Source organism: Epargyreus clarus, unplaced genomic scaffold (genome assembly GCF_041222505.1).
Source record: "Epargyreus clarus isolate Ecla_fem2 unplaced genomic scaffold, WU_Ecla_fem_2.2 ptg000016l, whole genome shotgun sequence".
Taxonomy (NCBI): Eukaryota; Metazoa; Arthropoda; class Insecta; order Lepidoptera; family Hesperiidae; genus Epargyreus; species Epargyreus clarus.
Genome location: NW_027332224.1, coordinates 8,065,001 through 8,077,704, shown reverse-complemented (window position 1 = coordinate 8,077,704; position 12,704 = coordinate 8,065,001). Strand labels below are relative to the sequence as shown.

Below are 12,704 nucleotides of genomic sequence, written 5' to 3'. Positions count from 1 at the left end.
AATGAACTCATGATTGAGGCCAGTAAACGCAAAATAGCATTTGCGTTGGTCCAAGAACCGTATGTGGGTGGAGTGAGAAGAATGAAGGAATACCGTGGAGCGAGAGTCTTCCAGAGCGCAGTTATAGGAAATGGGACTGTGAAGGCAGCCATAATTGTCTTCGATGACGACCTGGATGTCATCCAGTGCCCGAAACTTACAAACAACAATATTGTTGTAGTAAGGATCCGAACCAGCGCCTGGGAAATCGCAGCGGTGTCCTTCTACTTCGAACCGGATCAACCCATAGGGCCATACTTAGACCAAATAAAACTCATCAAGGAGGAGCTGGAACCCAGTAAACTACTGATAGGAGGAGACTGTAATGCAAAGAGCACCTGGTGGGGCAGCACCATAGAAGACTACAGGGGAGAAGACATGTCCGGGACCCTGGAAGAAATAGAATTACAGATACTTAACGTTGGCAATACACCCACATTCGACACAATAAGAGGGAACAGAAGGTTCACCAGTATAGTGGATATAACCGCATGCTCAATTGATCTACTAGAGCTAGTTGAAAATTGGAGAGTAGACCAGACCATCACCAGTTCTGACCATAATACTATACTCTTTAATATCAAGATGCAGAAAAGTAAAGGAATCAACATAGAAAGAACAACAAGAATTTATAACACCAAAAAAGCTAACTGGGACCTCTTTAGACAAACTTTAGAGCAGGAAAAAACAGATAATAGAATAAGTCAAGAAAGCATAAGAAATACAGGAAACAAGGAGGATATCAAAAATGCAACAAACACATACGTACAAGCGATAACAAAAGCATGCCTAAATAGTATACCTACGTTAAATAATAAAAAAGTACTTACCTTTCCGTGGTGGAGCGAAGAACTATCCAGGCTGAAGAAGACGGTGGTGAGATATAGACGCAGGATCAAACACGCAGCGCCGACACGAAGAGAACACGTAGTCGAAGAGTACCTGAAAAAGAAAGAAGAATATGAGTGCAAAGCCAAGGAAGCCCAAATAAAAAGTTGGAAGCAGTTCTGTGAGAAACAAGACAAAGAAGGAGTATGGGATGGGATCTATAGAATAATAAGAAAAACCACCAGGAGACAAGAAGAATTGACCCTAATTAAAGACGGAGCACACCTAAATCCCAAAGAGTCAGCGGACTTGCTGGCCCAGACTTTTTACCCCGAGGATCACGCTAGTATAGACAACGAAGACCATCGCCGCACCAGAGAAGCGGCAGAGCAAATTAATGGCAGGCATGTCGATGAACATCACGACCCGCCGTTTACAATGCTGGAGCTAAAGACGGCGATAGGAGGATTTAACCCCAAGAAGGCCCCTGGGGCGGATGGGTTCACTGCGGACATATGTAGTCAAGCGATACACCAAGACCCGGACGCTTTCCTTGCCCTATACAATAAGTGCCTAGAGTTAGGGTACTTTCCGGACATCTGGAAAGAAGCTACAGTAGTGGCATTGAGAAAACCGGGCAAGGCAGACTACATGAACCCCAAATCGTATAGACCCATAGGCCTGCTGCCAGTCTTGGGGAAGGTTCTGGAGAGAATGATAGTAGCGAGATTGAAATGGCAATTAATACCGCGTTTCAGTACTAACCAGTTCGGATTCATGCCCCAGAAGAGCACCGAAGACGCCCTCTATAACCTGATACACCATATCAAGGGAATGATTAAGATGAAAAAACTCGTTACCCTAGTGTCTCTGGATATAGAGGGCGCTTTCGATAGTGCATGGTGGCCAGCTATTAGAGTCCGCCTGGCTGAGGAAAGAGTGCCGGTCAACATCAGAAGGCTATTGGATAGTTACCTTGACGGGAGGAAAGTCAGGGTCAGGTACGCTGGGGAAGAAACAGCAAGAACAACAAACAAAGGATGTGTGCAAGGGTCGATAAGTGGTCCCATCCTGTGGAATCTCTTATTAGACCCACTATTACACGAGATGGAAAAGAGGGAGTATTTCTGCCAGGCATTCGCAGATGATGTAGTGCTGGTTTTTGTGGGAGATACGGCTCTTGAAATCGAGAGACAGGCAGATGCTGCCCTCCGCTTTGTTCATGAATGGGGTGTCGCAAACAAATTAAAATTTGCACCGCACAAAACCTGCGCTATGGTTCTGACGAACAAATTAAAATATGACATCCCACGTCTGAGCATGGCGGGGGAGAGCATCTGCATGTCAGACGAGATAAAAATCCTGGGGCTCATAATAGATAAAAAACTCACATTTAACACCCATGTTGCGACCATCTGCACAAAAGCCACGGACATCTACAAAAGGCTATCGACGGCCGCCAGGGCGAGCTGGGGATTACACCCTGAAATAATCAGGCTAATTTACACGGCGGCAGTCGAGCCAATTGTAACATATGCAGCAGCGGCGTGGGCACCTGCGGCGGAAAAACTTGGGGTGCAAAAACAATTAAACGCGGTGCAGAGAGGTTTTGCTCAGAAGCTCTGCAAATCTTACCGTACGGTCTCCTTGAACGCGGCGCTATTACTGGCCGGGATACTACCTCTCGACCTTAGAATACAGGAAGCAGCCGCCCTGTACGAGGCACGAAGAGGGTCATCCCGGCTGGTACTGGGCGATCGAGAGACTGAGCGTGCGGTGAGATTTGCGGAGGCTCCCCATCCGGCGAAGCAAATGGACCTGGAGTTCCGATGTATTTCAGACCAGCTCCTGGTGGATGAACACAATGTGCAAGAGGTGCGGATTTTCACCGACGGGAGCAAGATTGGCGGCAAGGTCGGAGCGGCGGTATCCTTGTGGAGAGATGAGGCCGAGACCAAAGCCGTCAAACTTAGCCTACCCGCGTATTGCACCGTCTACCAGGCGGAACTCTTGGCCATCTGCAGAGCCACGAGCGAGATCGTCAAAAATCATGGGAGTTCCTTTGGCGTGTATAGTGACTCAAGAGCAGCGCTGGAGACTGTCACGGGCCAATGGAACCTCCATCCACTGGCAGTAGAGGCGAGAGGGAACCTGTATGAGGCTTTGATGCAGAACAAGACAGTATCCTTGTTTTGGATCAAAGCCCATGCGGGATTGGCAGGAAATGAGCGCGCAGACTGCTTAGCGAGGGAGGCAGCGCTCTCGAGCCGGAGGAAGCCGGACTACGACCAGGTGCCGATTTCCTTCGTCAAGAGAAACATCCGTGAGAAGACTCTTGGCGAATGGAACCAAAGGTACCAGGCGGGAGGGACGGCCTCCGTAACGAGAGCGTTTTTTCCGGACGCCAGGAAGGCATATAAAACCATAAAAGAAATAAAACCCCAGGGACACCTTACGCAGATGCTTACGGGGCATGGTGGATTCTCCGAATACTTGAACCGGTTTAAGTGTAAGGAGAATCCATCATGCATATGTGATCCAGATGAGGAGGAATCCGCTTTGCATATTTTGCTTGAGTGTCCAATTCATGAATTAGATAGGTATAACTTCGAACAGAAGACGGGGGTGAAACTAGAAAGGAGTAGCCTTCCGGAAATAATAGAGAGTAAAGATTACAATATCGCATTCATGGATTACTGTACTCATATCTGTAAAATAGTAAATAAAAGGAATGCAGATAAATGAGAACTTGTCATATTATGAAAAAAAAAAAAAAAAAAAAAAAAAAAAAAAAAAAAAAATTATTTGTAAACATATTTAAAGTAGTTAAGAAATGTATACTGTAAAACTGTAAAATTGTACAATTAGTTAGATAGTATTTAGTATAAGAACATTAGAAGTAAGTTATTTCATAAAATAGATAAAAAACATTGTAACATTGTAAGTCAATAACAACTGTAAGAAAAGTCCCTGAAAAAATATCAGGGGAAAATTGAATAATAAAAAAAAAAAAAAAAAAAAAAAAAAAAAAAAAAAAAAAAAAAAACCTAACCTAACCTAACCTAACCTAACCTAACCTAACCTAACCTAACCTAACCTAACCTAACCTAACCTAACCTAACCTAACCTAACCTAACCTAACCTAACCTAACCTAACCTAACCTAACCTAACCTAACCTAACCTAACCTAACCTAACCTAACCTAACCTAACCTAACCTAACCTAACCTAACCTAACCTAACCTAACCTAACCTAACCTAACCTAACCTAACCTAACCTAACCTAACCTAACCTAACCTAACCTAACCTAACCTAACCTAACCTAACCTAACCTAACCTAACCTAACCTAACCTAACCTAACCTAACCTAACCTAACCTAACCTAACCTAACCTAACCTAACCTAACCTAACCTAACCTAACCTAACCTAACCTAACCTAACCTAACCTAACCTAACCTAACCTAACCTAACCTAACCTAACCTAACCTAACCTAACCTAACCTAACCTAACCTAACCTAACCTAACCTAACCTAACCTAACCTAACCTAACCTAACCTAACCTAACCTAACCTAACCTAACCTAACCTAACCTAACCTAACCTAACCTAACCTAACCTAACCTAACCTAACCTAACCTAACCTAACCTAACCTAACCTAACCTAACCTAACCTAACCTAACCTAACCTAACCTAACCTAACCTAACCTAACCTAACCTAACCTAACCTAACCTAACCTAACCTAACCTAACCTAACCTAACCTAACCTAACCTAACCTAACCTAACCTAACCTAACCTAACCTAACCTAACCTAACCTAACCTAACCTAACCTAACCTAACCTAACCTAACCTAACCTAACCTAACCTAACCTAACCTAACCTAACCTAACCTAACCTAACCTAACCTAACCTAACCTAACCTAACCTAACCGAACCTAACCTAACCTAACCTAACCTAACCTAACCTAACCTAACCTAACCGAACCTAACCTAACCTAACCTAACCTAACCTAACCTAACCGATACCAACTGAAATTTAAATCATCTCCAACTTCGCTGTCCGTTGCTTGATTTCAAATTATTATATACCATCTTCTTCGTCTCGACGATACCTTTACGTACTTACCACTTCCGTTTCTCTCCGTTTTCTAAATCTTTTTTTACAAATTTTTCCGTTTTTCAAAAATCCATTTTTAGTTTTTCTGATTTTTCTCCGCCGTTTCTTAACGGATCCTCTTGATTCTTCTTCCACCGCATACTGCACGTCCCCCCCTATTCGGAGACACCTCTCGCACCCGTTTCCGCCGCGCCGTTCCTCGGCAATTTCAGTTTCAAAACGGAAAAAATCGAAATATTTTTGCCTTAAAAACGTCACTTTCTAATACTTTTAACGTATTTCTATTAAATTAAAAGAGTTTTTATACTTACCTGGACTCATCCGCACCCGTTCCCGATTAGAATCTGTAAGAAAAGAGAAATAAATTTAGTTAACGTACTTACCGAACCATAGTAGTAAAGTCCCGTTTCCCCATACAAGCTATACCAACTGAAATTTAAATCATCTCCAACTTCGCTGTCCGTTGCTTGATTTCAAATTATTATATACCATCTTCTTCGTCTCGACGATACCTTTACGTACTTACCACTTCCGTTTCTCTCCGTTTTCTAAATCTTTTTTTACAAATTTTTCCGTTTTTCAAAAATCCATTTTTAGTTTTTCTGATTTTTCTCCGCCGTTTCTTAACGGATCCTCTTGATTCTTCTTCCACCGCATACTGCACGTCCCCCCCTATTCGGAGACACCTCTCGCACCCGTTTCCGCCGCGCCGTTCCTCGGCAATTTCAGTTTCAAAACGGAAAAAATCGAAATATTTTTGCCTTAAAAACGTCACTTTCTAATACTTTTAACGTATTTCTATTAAATTAAAAGAGTTTTTATACTTACCTGGACTCATCCGCACCCGTTCCCGATTAGAATCTGTAAGAAAAGAGAAATAAATTTAGTTAACGTACTTACCGAACCATAGTAGTAAAGTCCCGTTTCCCCATACAAGCTATACCAACTGAAATTTAAATCATCTCCAACTTCGCTGTCCGTTGCTTGATTTCAAATTATTATATACCATCTTCTTCGTCTCGACGATACCTTTACGTACTTACCACTTCCGTTTCTCTCCGTTTTCTAAATCTTTTTTTACAAATTTTTCCGTTTTTCAAAAATCCATTTTTAGTTTTTCTGATTTTTCTCCGCCGTTTCTTAACGGATCCTCTTGATTCTTCTTCCACCGCATACTGCACGTCCCCCCCTATTCGGAGACACCTCTCGCACCCGTTTCCGCCGCGCCGTTCCTCGGCAATTTCAGTTTCAAAACGGAAAAAATCGAAATATTTTTGCCTTAAAAACGTCACTTTCTAATACTTTTAACGTATTTCTATTAAATTAAAAGAGTTTTTATACTTACCTGGACTCATCCGCACCCGTTCCCGATTAGAATCTGTAAGAAAAGAGAAATAAATTTAGTTAACGTACTTACCGAACCATAGTAGTAAAGTCCCGTTTCCCCATACAAGCTATACCAACTGAAATTTAAATCATCTCCAACTTCGCTGTCCGTTGCTTGATTTCAAATTATTATATACCATCTTCTTCGTCTCGACGATACCTTTACGTACTTACCACTTCCGTTTCTCTCCGTTTTCTAAATCTTTTTTTACAAATTTTTCCGTTTTTCAAAAATCCATTTTTAGTTTTTCTGATTTTTCTCCGCCGTTTCTTAACGGATCCTCTTGATTCTTCTTCCACCGCATACTGCACGTCCCCCCCTATTCGGAGACACCTCTCGCACCCGTTTCCGCCGCGCCGTTCCTCGGCAATTTCAGTTTCAAAACGGAAAAAATCGAAATATTTTTGCCTTAAAAACGTCACTTTCTAATACTTTTAACGTATTTCTATTAAATTAAAAGAGTTTTTATACTTACCTGGACTCATCCGCACCCGTTCCCGATTAGAATCTGTAAGAAAAGAGAAATAAATTTAGTTAACGTACTTACCGAACCATAGTAGTAAAGTCCCGTTTCCCCATACAAGCTATACCAACTGAAATTTAAATCATCTCCAACTTCGCTGTCCGTTGCTTGATTTCAAATTATTATATACCATCTTCTTCGTCTCGACGATACCTTTACGTACTTACCACTTCCGTTTCTCTCCGTTTTCTAAATCTTTTTTTACAAATTTTTCCGTTTTTCAAAAATCCATTTTTAGTTTTTCTGATTTTTCTCCGCCGTTTCTTAACGGATCCTCTTGATTCTTCTTCCACCGCATACTGCACGTCCCCCCCTATTCGGAGACACCTCTCGCACCCGTTTCCGCCGCGCCGTTCCTCGGCAATTTCAGTTTCAAAACGGAAAAAATCGAAATATTTTTGCCTTAAAAACGTCACTTTCTAATACTTTTAACGTATTTCTATTAAATTAAAAGAGTTTTTATACTTACCTGGACTCATCCGCACCCGTTCCCGATTAGAATCTGTAAGAAAAGAGAAATAAATTTAGTTAACGTACTTACCGAACCATAGTAGTAAAGTCCCGTTTCCCCATACAAGCTATACCAACTGAAATTTAAATCATCTCCAACTTCGCTGTCCGTTGCTTGATTTCAAATTATTATATACCATCTTCTTCGTCTCGACGATACCTTTACGTACTTACCACTTCCGTTTCTCTCCGTTTTCTAAATCTTTTTTTACAAATTTTTCCGTTTTTCAAAAATCCATTTTTAGTTTTTCTGATTTTTCTCCGCCGTTTCTTAACGGATCCTCTTGATTCTTCTTCCACCGCATACTGCACGTCCCCCCCTATTCGGAGACACCTCTCGCACCCGTTTCCGCCGCGCCGTTCCTCGGCAATTTCAGTTTCAAAACGGAAAAAATCGAAATTTTCGCCCGCCCACCCACCCTTTGTTTATGCCGCTAAGCTGGACACAATCGATTCAGTAAACCGAAATTTTTTCGATTTGCGGAATCGATTCTTTTCGGCCTCCTGCTTTCTTCCCAAACTTAGTTATTGTTCAAATTTGGTTTCTGCTGTATATTTTATTAGTTAATTACTTATAAACTTTACCATGGCGAGTACGTCGGAAATCGCCTCGGACGCATTATTTGACGCACTCGTCCAACAACAAATCTCTGATACACCGCAGACTGGCCTTGGCAGCAACACGGATAGGCTCACCAAGATCCAGCACCTCTCTCGACGCATAGTATTCGCCATAACATCCGGCAAGAGCGTCTCGTCCGAAAACAAGAAGCTTGTTGTGAACTTAGCAAAAGAGATCGAGACGCTCTCACGCGAGACGATGGTGTCTGTGGAGCAGAGCGACGTGTTGGTCGGCGTCAAGGCCACTATTGAGAAAACTATAAAAGCCGAAATATCTAAATTGAACAAACAAAACCCAAACCCATCTCCAAATCCAACACCAGCATCAACCAAGACAGTGCAACCTACATATGCGCAAATGGCATCCTCCAACATCCCCAATCCCCCCAAAGTAGTTAAACCGAAGAGCAAGCCTTCTATTATAGTTTCTTCATCTTCAGAGGAGGCGAACAGGAAAGAAGTGGCGGAGCAGTGGCGCAAGGGTATAAATTTCAAGGAGGTTCCCTATGCTCCGGCCGGCATCCAACCAGTCGGCAAAAACAAGATCAGAGTGGAATTTGATACCCTTGATCAGCGGGATGAAACCCTTAAGCGACTCGAATCATCCAAAGACATTCATGCAGAACCCACTCGTAGGCTTAGACCTATGATAATACTAAAAGGAATTGCAAAAGAAACCTCAACTGAAGAACTCACGAAGCTGATCATACAGCAAAATCCGGAAGTAGGGCTGCTCAGACCGGATGCTGAGGATCTTCAGTTCAGGTTTCAAAGACGAAACAGACATGAAAAACTATACAACGCTGTACTTTTGACCTCACCGCCTATCTGGAATAAAATTATGGAACTTGGACGCCTTAATGTAGACCACCAAAAGGTGCATGCCGAAGAGTTCGTGCCCCTGCTGCAGTGTCATAAGTGCCTGCAGTTCGGGCACCTGAAAAAGCATTGCTCCAGGGAGGAGACTCTTTGCACCCACTGTGGTGCGGAGGGTCACACCTTGGACAGTTGCGCAATGAAAGACAACGCAGAAGCAGCGAGTTGCCACAACTGCGCCAGCAAAGCTAACAAATCAAAAAATTCTACAGATGTTAAGCACTCTGCATTTTCCAATGCATGCCCGATCAAAGAGGCTATGCGATGCAGAGTTATCGGTCGCATCGATTACGGTATATAGCAATCACAGAAGGACATCCATTGGAATCGCCACCAGAAACAAATAAAAACATCCACAAATGATGAACAGTCCGGTAAAAACCTCAAAATTATACAGTGCAATTTGGGCAGATGCTATGTCAGTGAAAAGGAATTCATCAAATATGTCACCGACAACGAATTCGATATAGTTTTTATAACGGAGCCATATGTCGGCAAATACAACACAATGAAAAACATCCACGGCTACGACCTATTCCAGTACACTACAGATACGCGTGTTAAGGCGGTTGTAGCCGTTAAGACTGGAATAGGCGCCGCCTTAGGGATAGCTAGCCACTCCACTGCCAATATTAGCGCTGCCCAAATCATCTATAAATTTAGAAAAATCTATCTCATTTCCGTTTATATTGAGCCAAAGACTGATAGTAATAATACTATCAATCAACTCGATCTCCTCCTACAAAATATCGACAACAATCATGTTATTATCTGTGGCGATTTCAATGGGTGGCACCCAGTCTGGGGTTCGCCCATCGCCAATAAAAGAGGTCGAGAGGTACTCGACCTAGTCACATCGCATAATTTAACCTTCTGCAATATAGGAAATAGTCCCACCTTCGAGTCCTCTTCTTCTGGCTACCTGAGAACATCAGTGATCGACCTTACCATCTCATCTGATATAATCGCTTCCAAAATAAATTCCTGGAAAATAAATTATGACGCTTGCCCTACATCTGAACATCATGCTATCGATTTCACATTGAATATAAATAAAAGTAAACTTAAACATAAAAAGACTCTAACCACTTACCGATACAATACCTGCAGCGTTGACTGGAGCCTGGTTAAGGAGTCGCTAACTCGTGAAATGAGTAACCCCTCACTTCTTGTCCCTGAAATAAAAAACCTAAACACTACAGAAATAGACAAATATATAAAAATAATCACTACGAACATACAGAAAGCATGCAATAAAACCCTAAAACCTAAGAAAAACAGTATTAAAAACATACCTTGGTGGAATGATGAACTGGAGCACTTGAAGAAGAAAGTCGTTTTCTTCCATCACCGCATACAGGACCTGAAAAGGAAAAAGAAATCATTAGTTAATATTCTAGCAGAAAGACAGATCATCAAAGAGGAATACAAACTCATGTTATCCAAAGCATCCACGGAGCACTTTAGGAACTTCTGTAGCAGACAAGGGAAGGAAGACGTATGGTCTCTCACTAATAGGTTGCTAAAGTGCTCACCTCAACCTACACCCCCAACTACCCTCAATGTGGGAAACGACCAGTTTACAAAGTCAAGCGAGGAGTCAGCTAATGCTCTCCTCGATAAATTCTACCCCATAGATACTCCTGATTGGCTAGAAATGCAAAAGAACTTAAGGATTAAATCTTATACAATCCCTGATACAGCCAACGAAGTCGACTTCACAACGGAAGAGGTTATGGATTGCATATCGTCGATGAACCCAAATAAAGCCCCCGGTCCTGACCATCTCACAGCAGACATCTGTTCTAAATTTACTGAAACGTTTCCCGAAATTATCCCGCAACTTATGAATCGATGTCTAAATCTAGCATATTTCCCCACACCCTGGAAGAAAGCATTCGTGAAAACCCTGCCAAAACCCAATAAATCAAATTATAACGATATATCTTCCTACCGACCTATAGGACTACTGGATATCTTCGGCAAAGTGCTGGAGAAACTAATCGCAAAACGTCTAATTCACCACCTGAACATAACCAACAACCTGCATAAAAACCAATTCGGCTTTAGAGAACAAAGGTCCACTACCGATGCACTTGCTCAAGCTGTTATGAAAATCAACAAAGCTAAACGGGATGGGAAAATGGCCATTGCAATATCTTTAGATATAAAAGGAGCGTTCGACCATGCCTGGTGGCCGGCGTTGTTAAATAGACTTCACGACGTCGAATGTCCTTCTAATCTGTATAAGATAATTCAAAGTTACCTCAGAGATAGGTCTGTCGCTTTGAATTATGCCGATGCTACAGCATGCAGGAATCTGTCGCGTGGCTGTGTACAGGGGTCCGTTCTCGGACCCTTGTTTTGGAATATAATAGTAGACGAACTTTTGTGCGCAGATCTTCCTTCGACCTGTTACCTTCAGGCTTTCGCCGATGACTTACTATTGATCACCACATCGAATAACATTAACGAGCTGGAGAATGACACCAACGTTGCCCTTGAAACCATAACTGAGTGGGGACGGAAAGTTAAGCTGGAATTTGCGCCCAGCAAAACACAAGCTATAGCCTTTACCACAAAAGCCACAAAATGTAAAATTTTAGTAAATAACAATCATATAACATTCTCTAGTGAAATAAAATATCTCGGTATAACAATAGATAAGAACCTCAAATTTATAAAACATGTAAACAACTCAATATCCAAAGCTCAAAATATATACAATAAACTTAGTCTATTCGTAAGACCCACTTGGGGTGTTCACTCAGATAATGTAAGCATAATATATAATAATGTCATAGAGCCTATCATTACATATGCCGCGGAAATATGGGCAACTGCTACCAAATACCAAATAGTAAAAAATAATCTAAAATCATTACAGAGAAGCTTTGCCATCAAGAAAATCAGAGGTTTTAGAACCATTTCCGCAGCCGCCGCTATAGCCCTTGCAGACTTCACTCCCATAGATCTTAAAATCAAGGAAATAGCCGAAACCCAACTCACCAAAAGAACAGGATATACAAAATACTTACCACAAGACATCACATACGACCGACCAACTCACCCTTCCAATCTTTTACACCCGGCACAAAGAATCCACATCTCATTCGACATCATCAATAATCAAGACGAACTAGATGAGAGGCTGCCGTCGGACACTATAAGAGTGTACACCGATGGCAGCAAGCACGATGGTCTTGTTGGCGCTGCCTTTGTGGCGTATCACCCGGATGGCAGCATGGAAACCAGAAAGCTGAAGCTGCATAGTTGCTGCTCAGTATTTCAGGCGGAATTGTTGGCCATCCAAAGAGCTCTTGAGTACTGCGCCGCAAAGGGCTTCGTCAGAATCACCATCCTCTCCGACTCTAAGTCTGCTTTGTTAGAAATACAGAACTGCAACTCAACGAATTCCATGGTCGTAGAAATCCACAAACTAACATACAATACTCAACTCACAGGCTCAATTGAATTCGTTTGGGTTAGATCTCACAACGGGCTCATCGGTAACGAGGCGGCTGATCAGGCTGCAAAAGCAGCGGCCAGCTTGCACTTGTCCCCCGATTTTTCGAATTTCCCCATAAGTTTTGCCAAATACAACTTAAAATTAGAAACCGACCGACTGACTGACCACAGATACCGAGCTGAAACCAAAGGCGCACTCACGCGTCTTTGGTGCCCCAGCATCAACACAATCAAAGAACTCTATAAATTTACAGAACCAACTTTCCAATTAACACAGATTTTGTCTGGACATGGGTATCATCTCCAGTACTTGCATCGTTTCAAAATCACCTC

At 42.3% G+C, this 12,704-nt stretch overlaps 1 protein-coding gene across 1 annotated transcript in view; it reads left to right on the top strand.

The window, feature by feature from the left end:
• Nucleotides 1-10,053: 10,053 nt before the first annotated feature.
• The window catches only part of LOC140748558 (uncharacterized), a 2,880-nt gene continuing 229 nt past the window's right edge, over nt 10,054-12,704 (top strand). Inside the window, exons 1-3 of the mRNA XM_073081370.1 lie at nt 10,054-11,134; nt 11,303-11,433; nt 11,791-12,704. The exon at nt 11,791-12,704 is cut by the window's right edge and continues 229 nt beyond it. Of these exons, the coding sequence (XP_072937471.1) occupies nt 10,054-11,134; nt 11,303-11,433; nt 11,791-12,704 (2,126 nt within the window). The remainder of the gene's footprint in view (nt 11,135-11,302; nt 11,434-11,790) is intronic.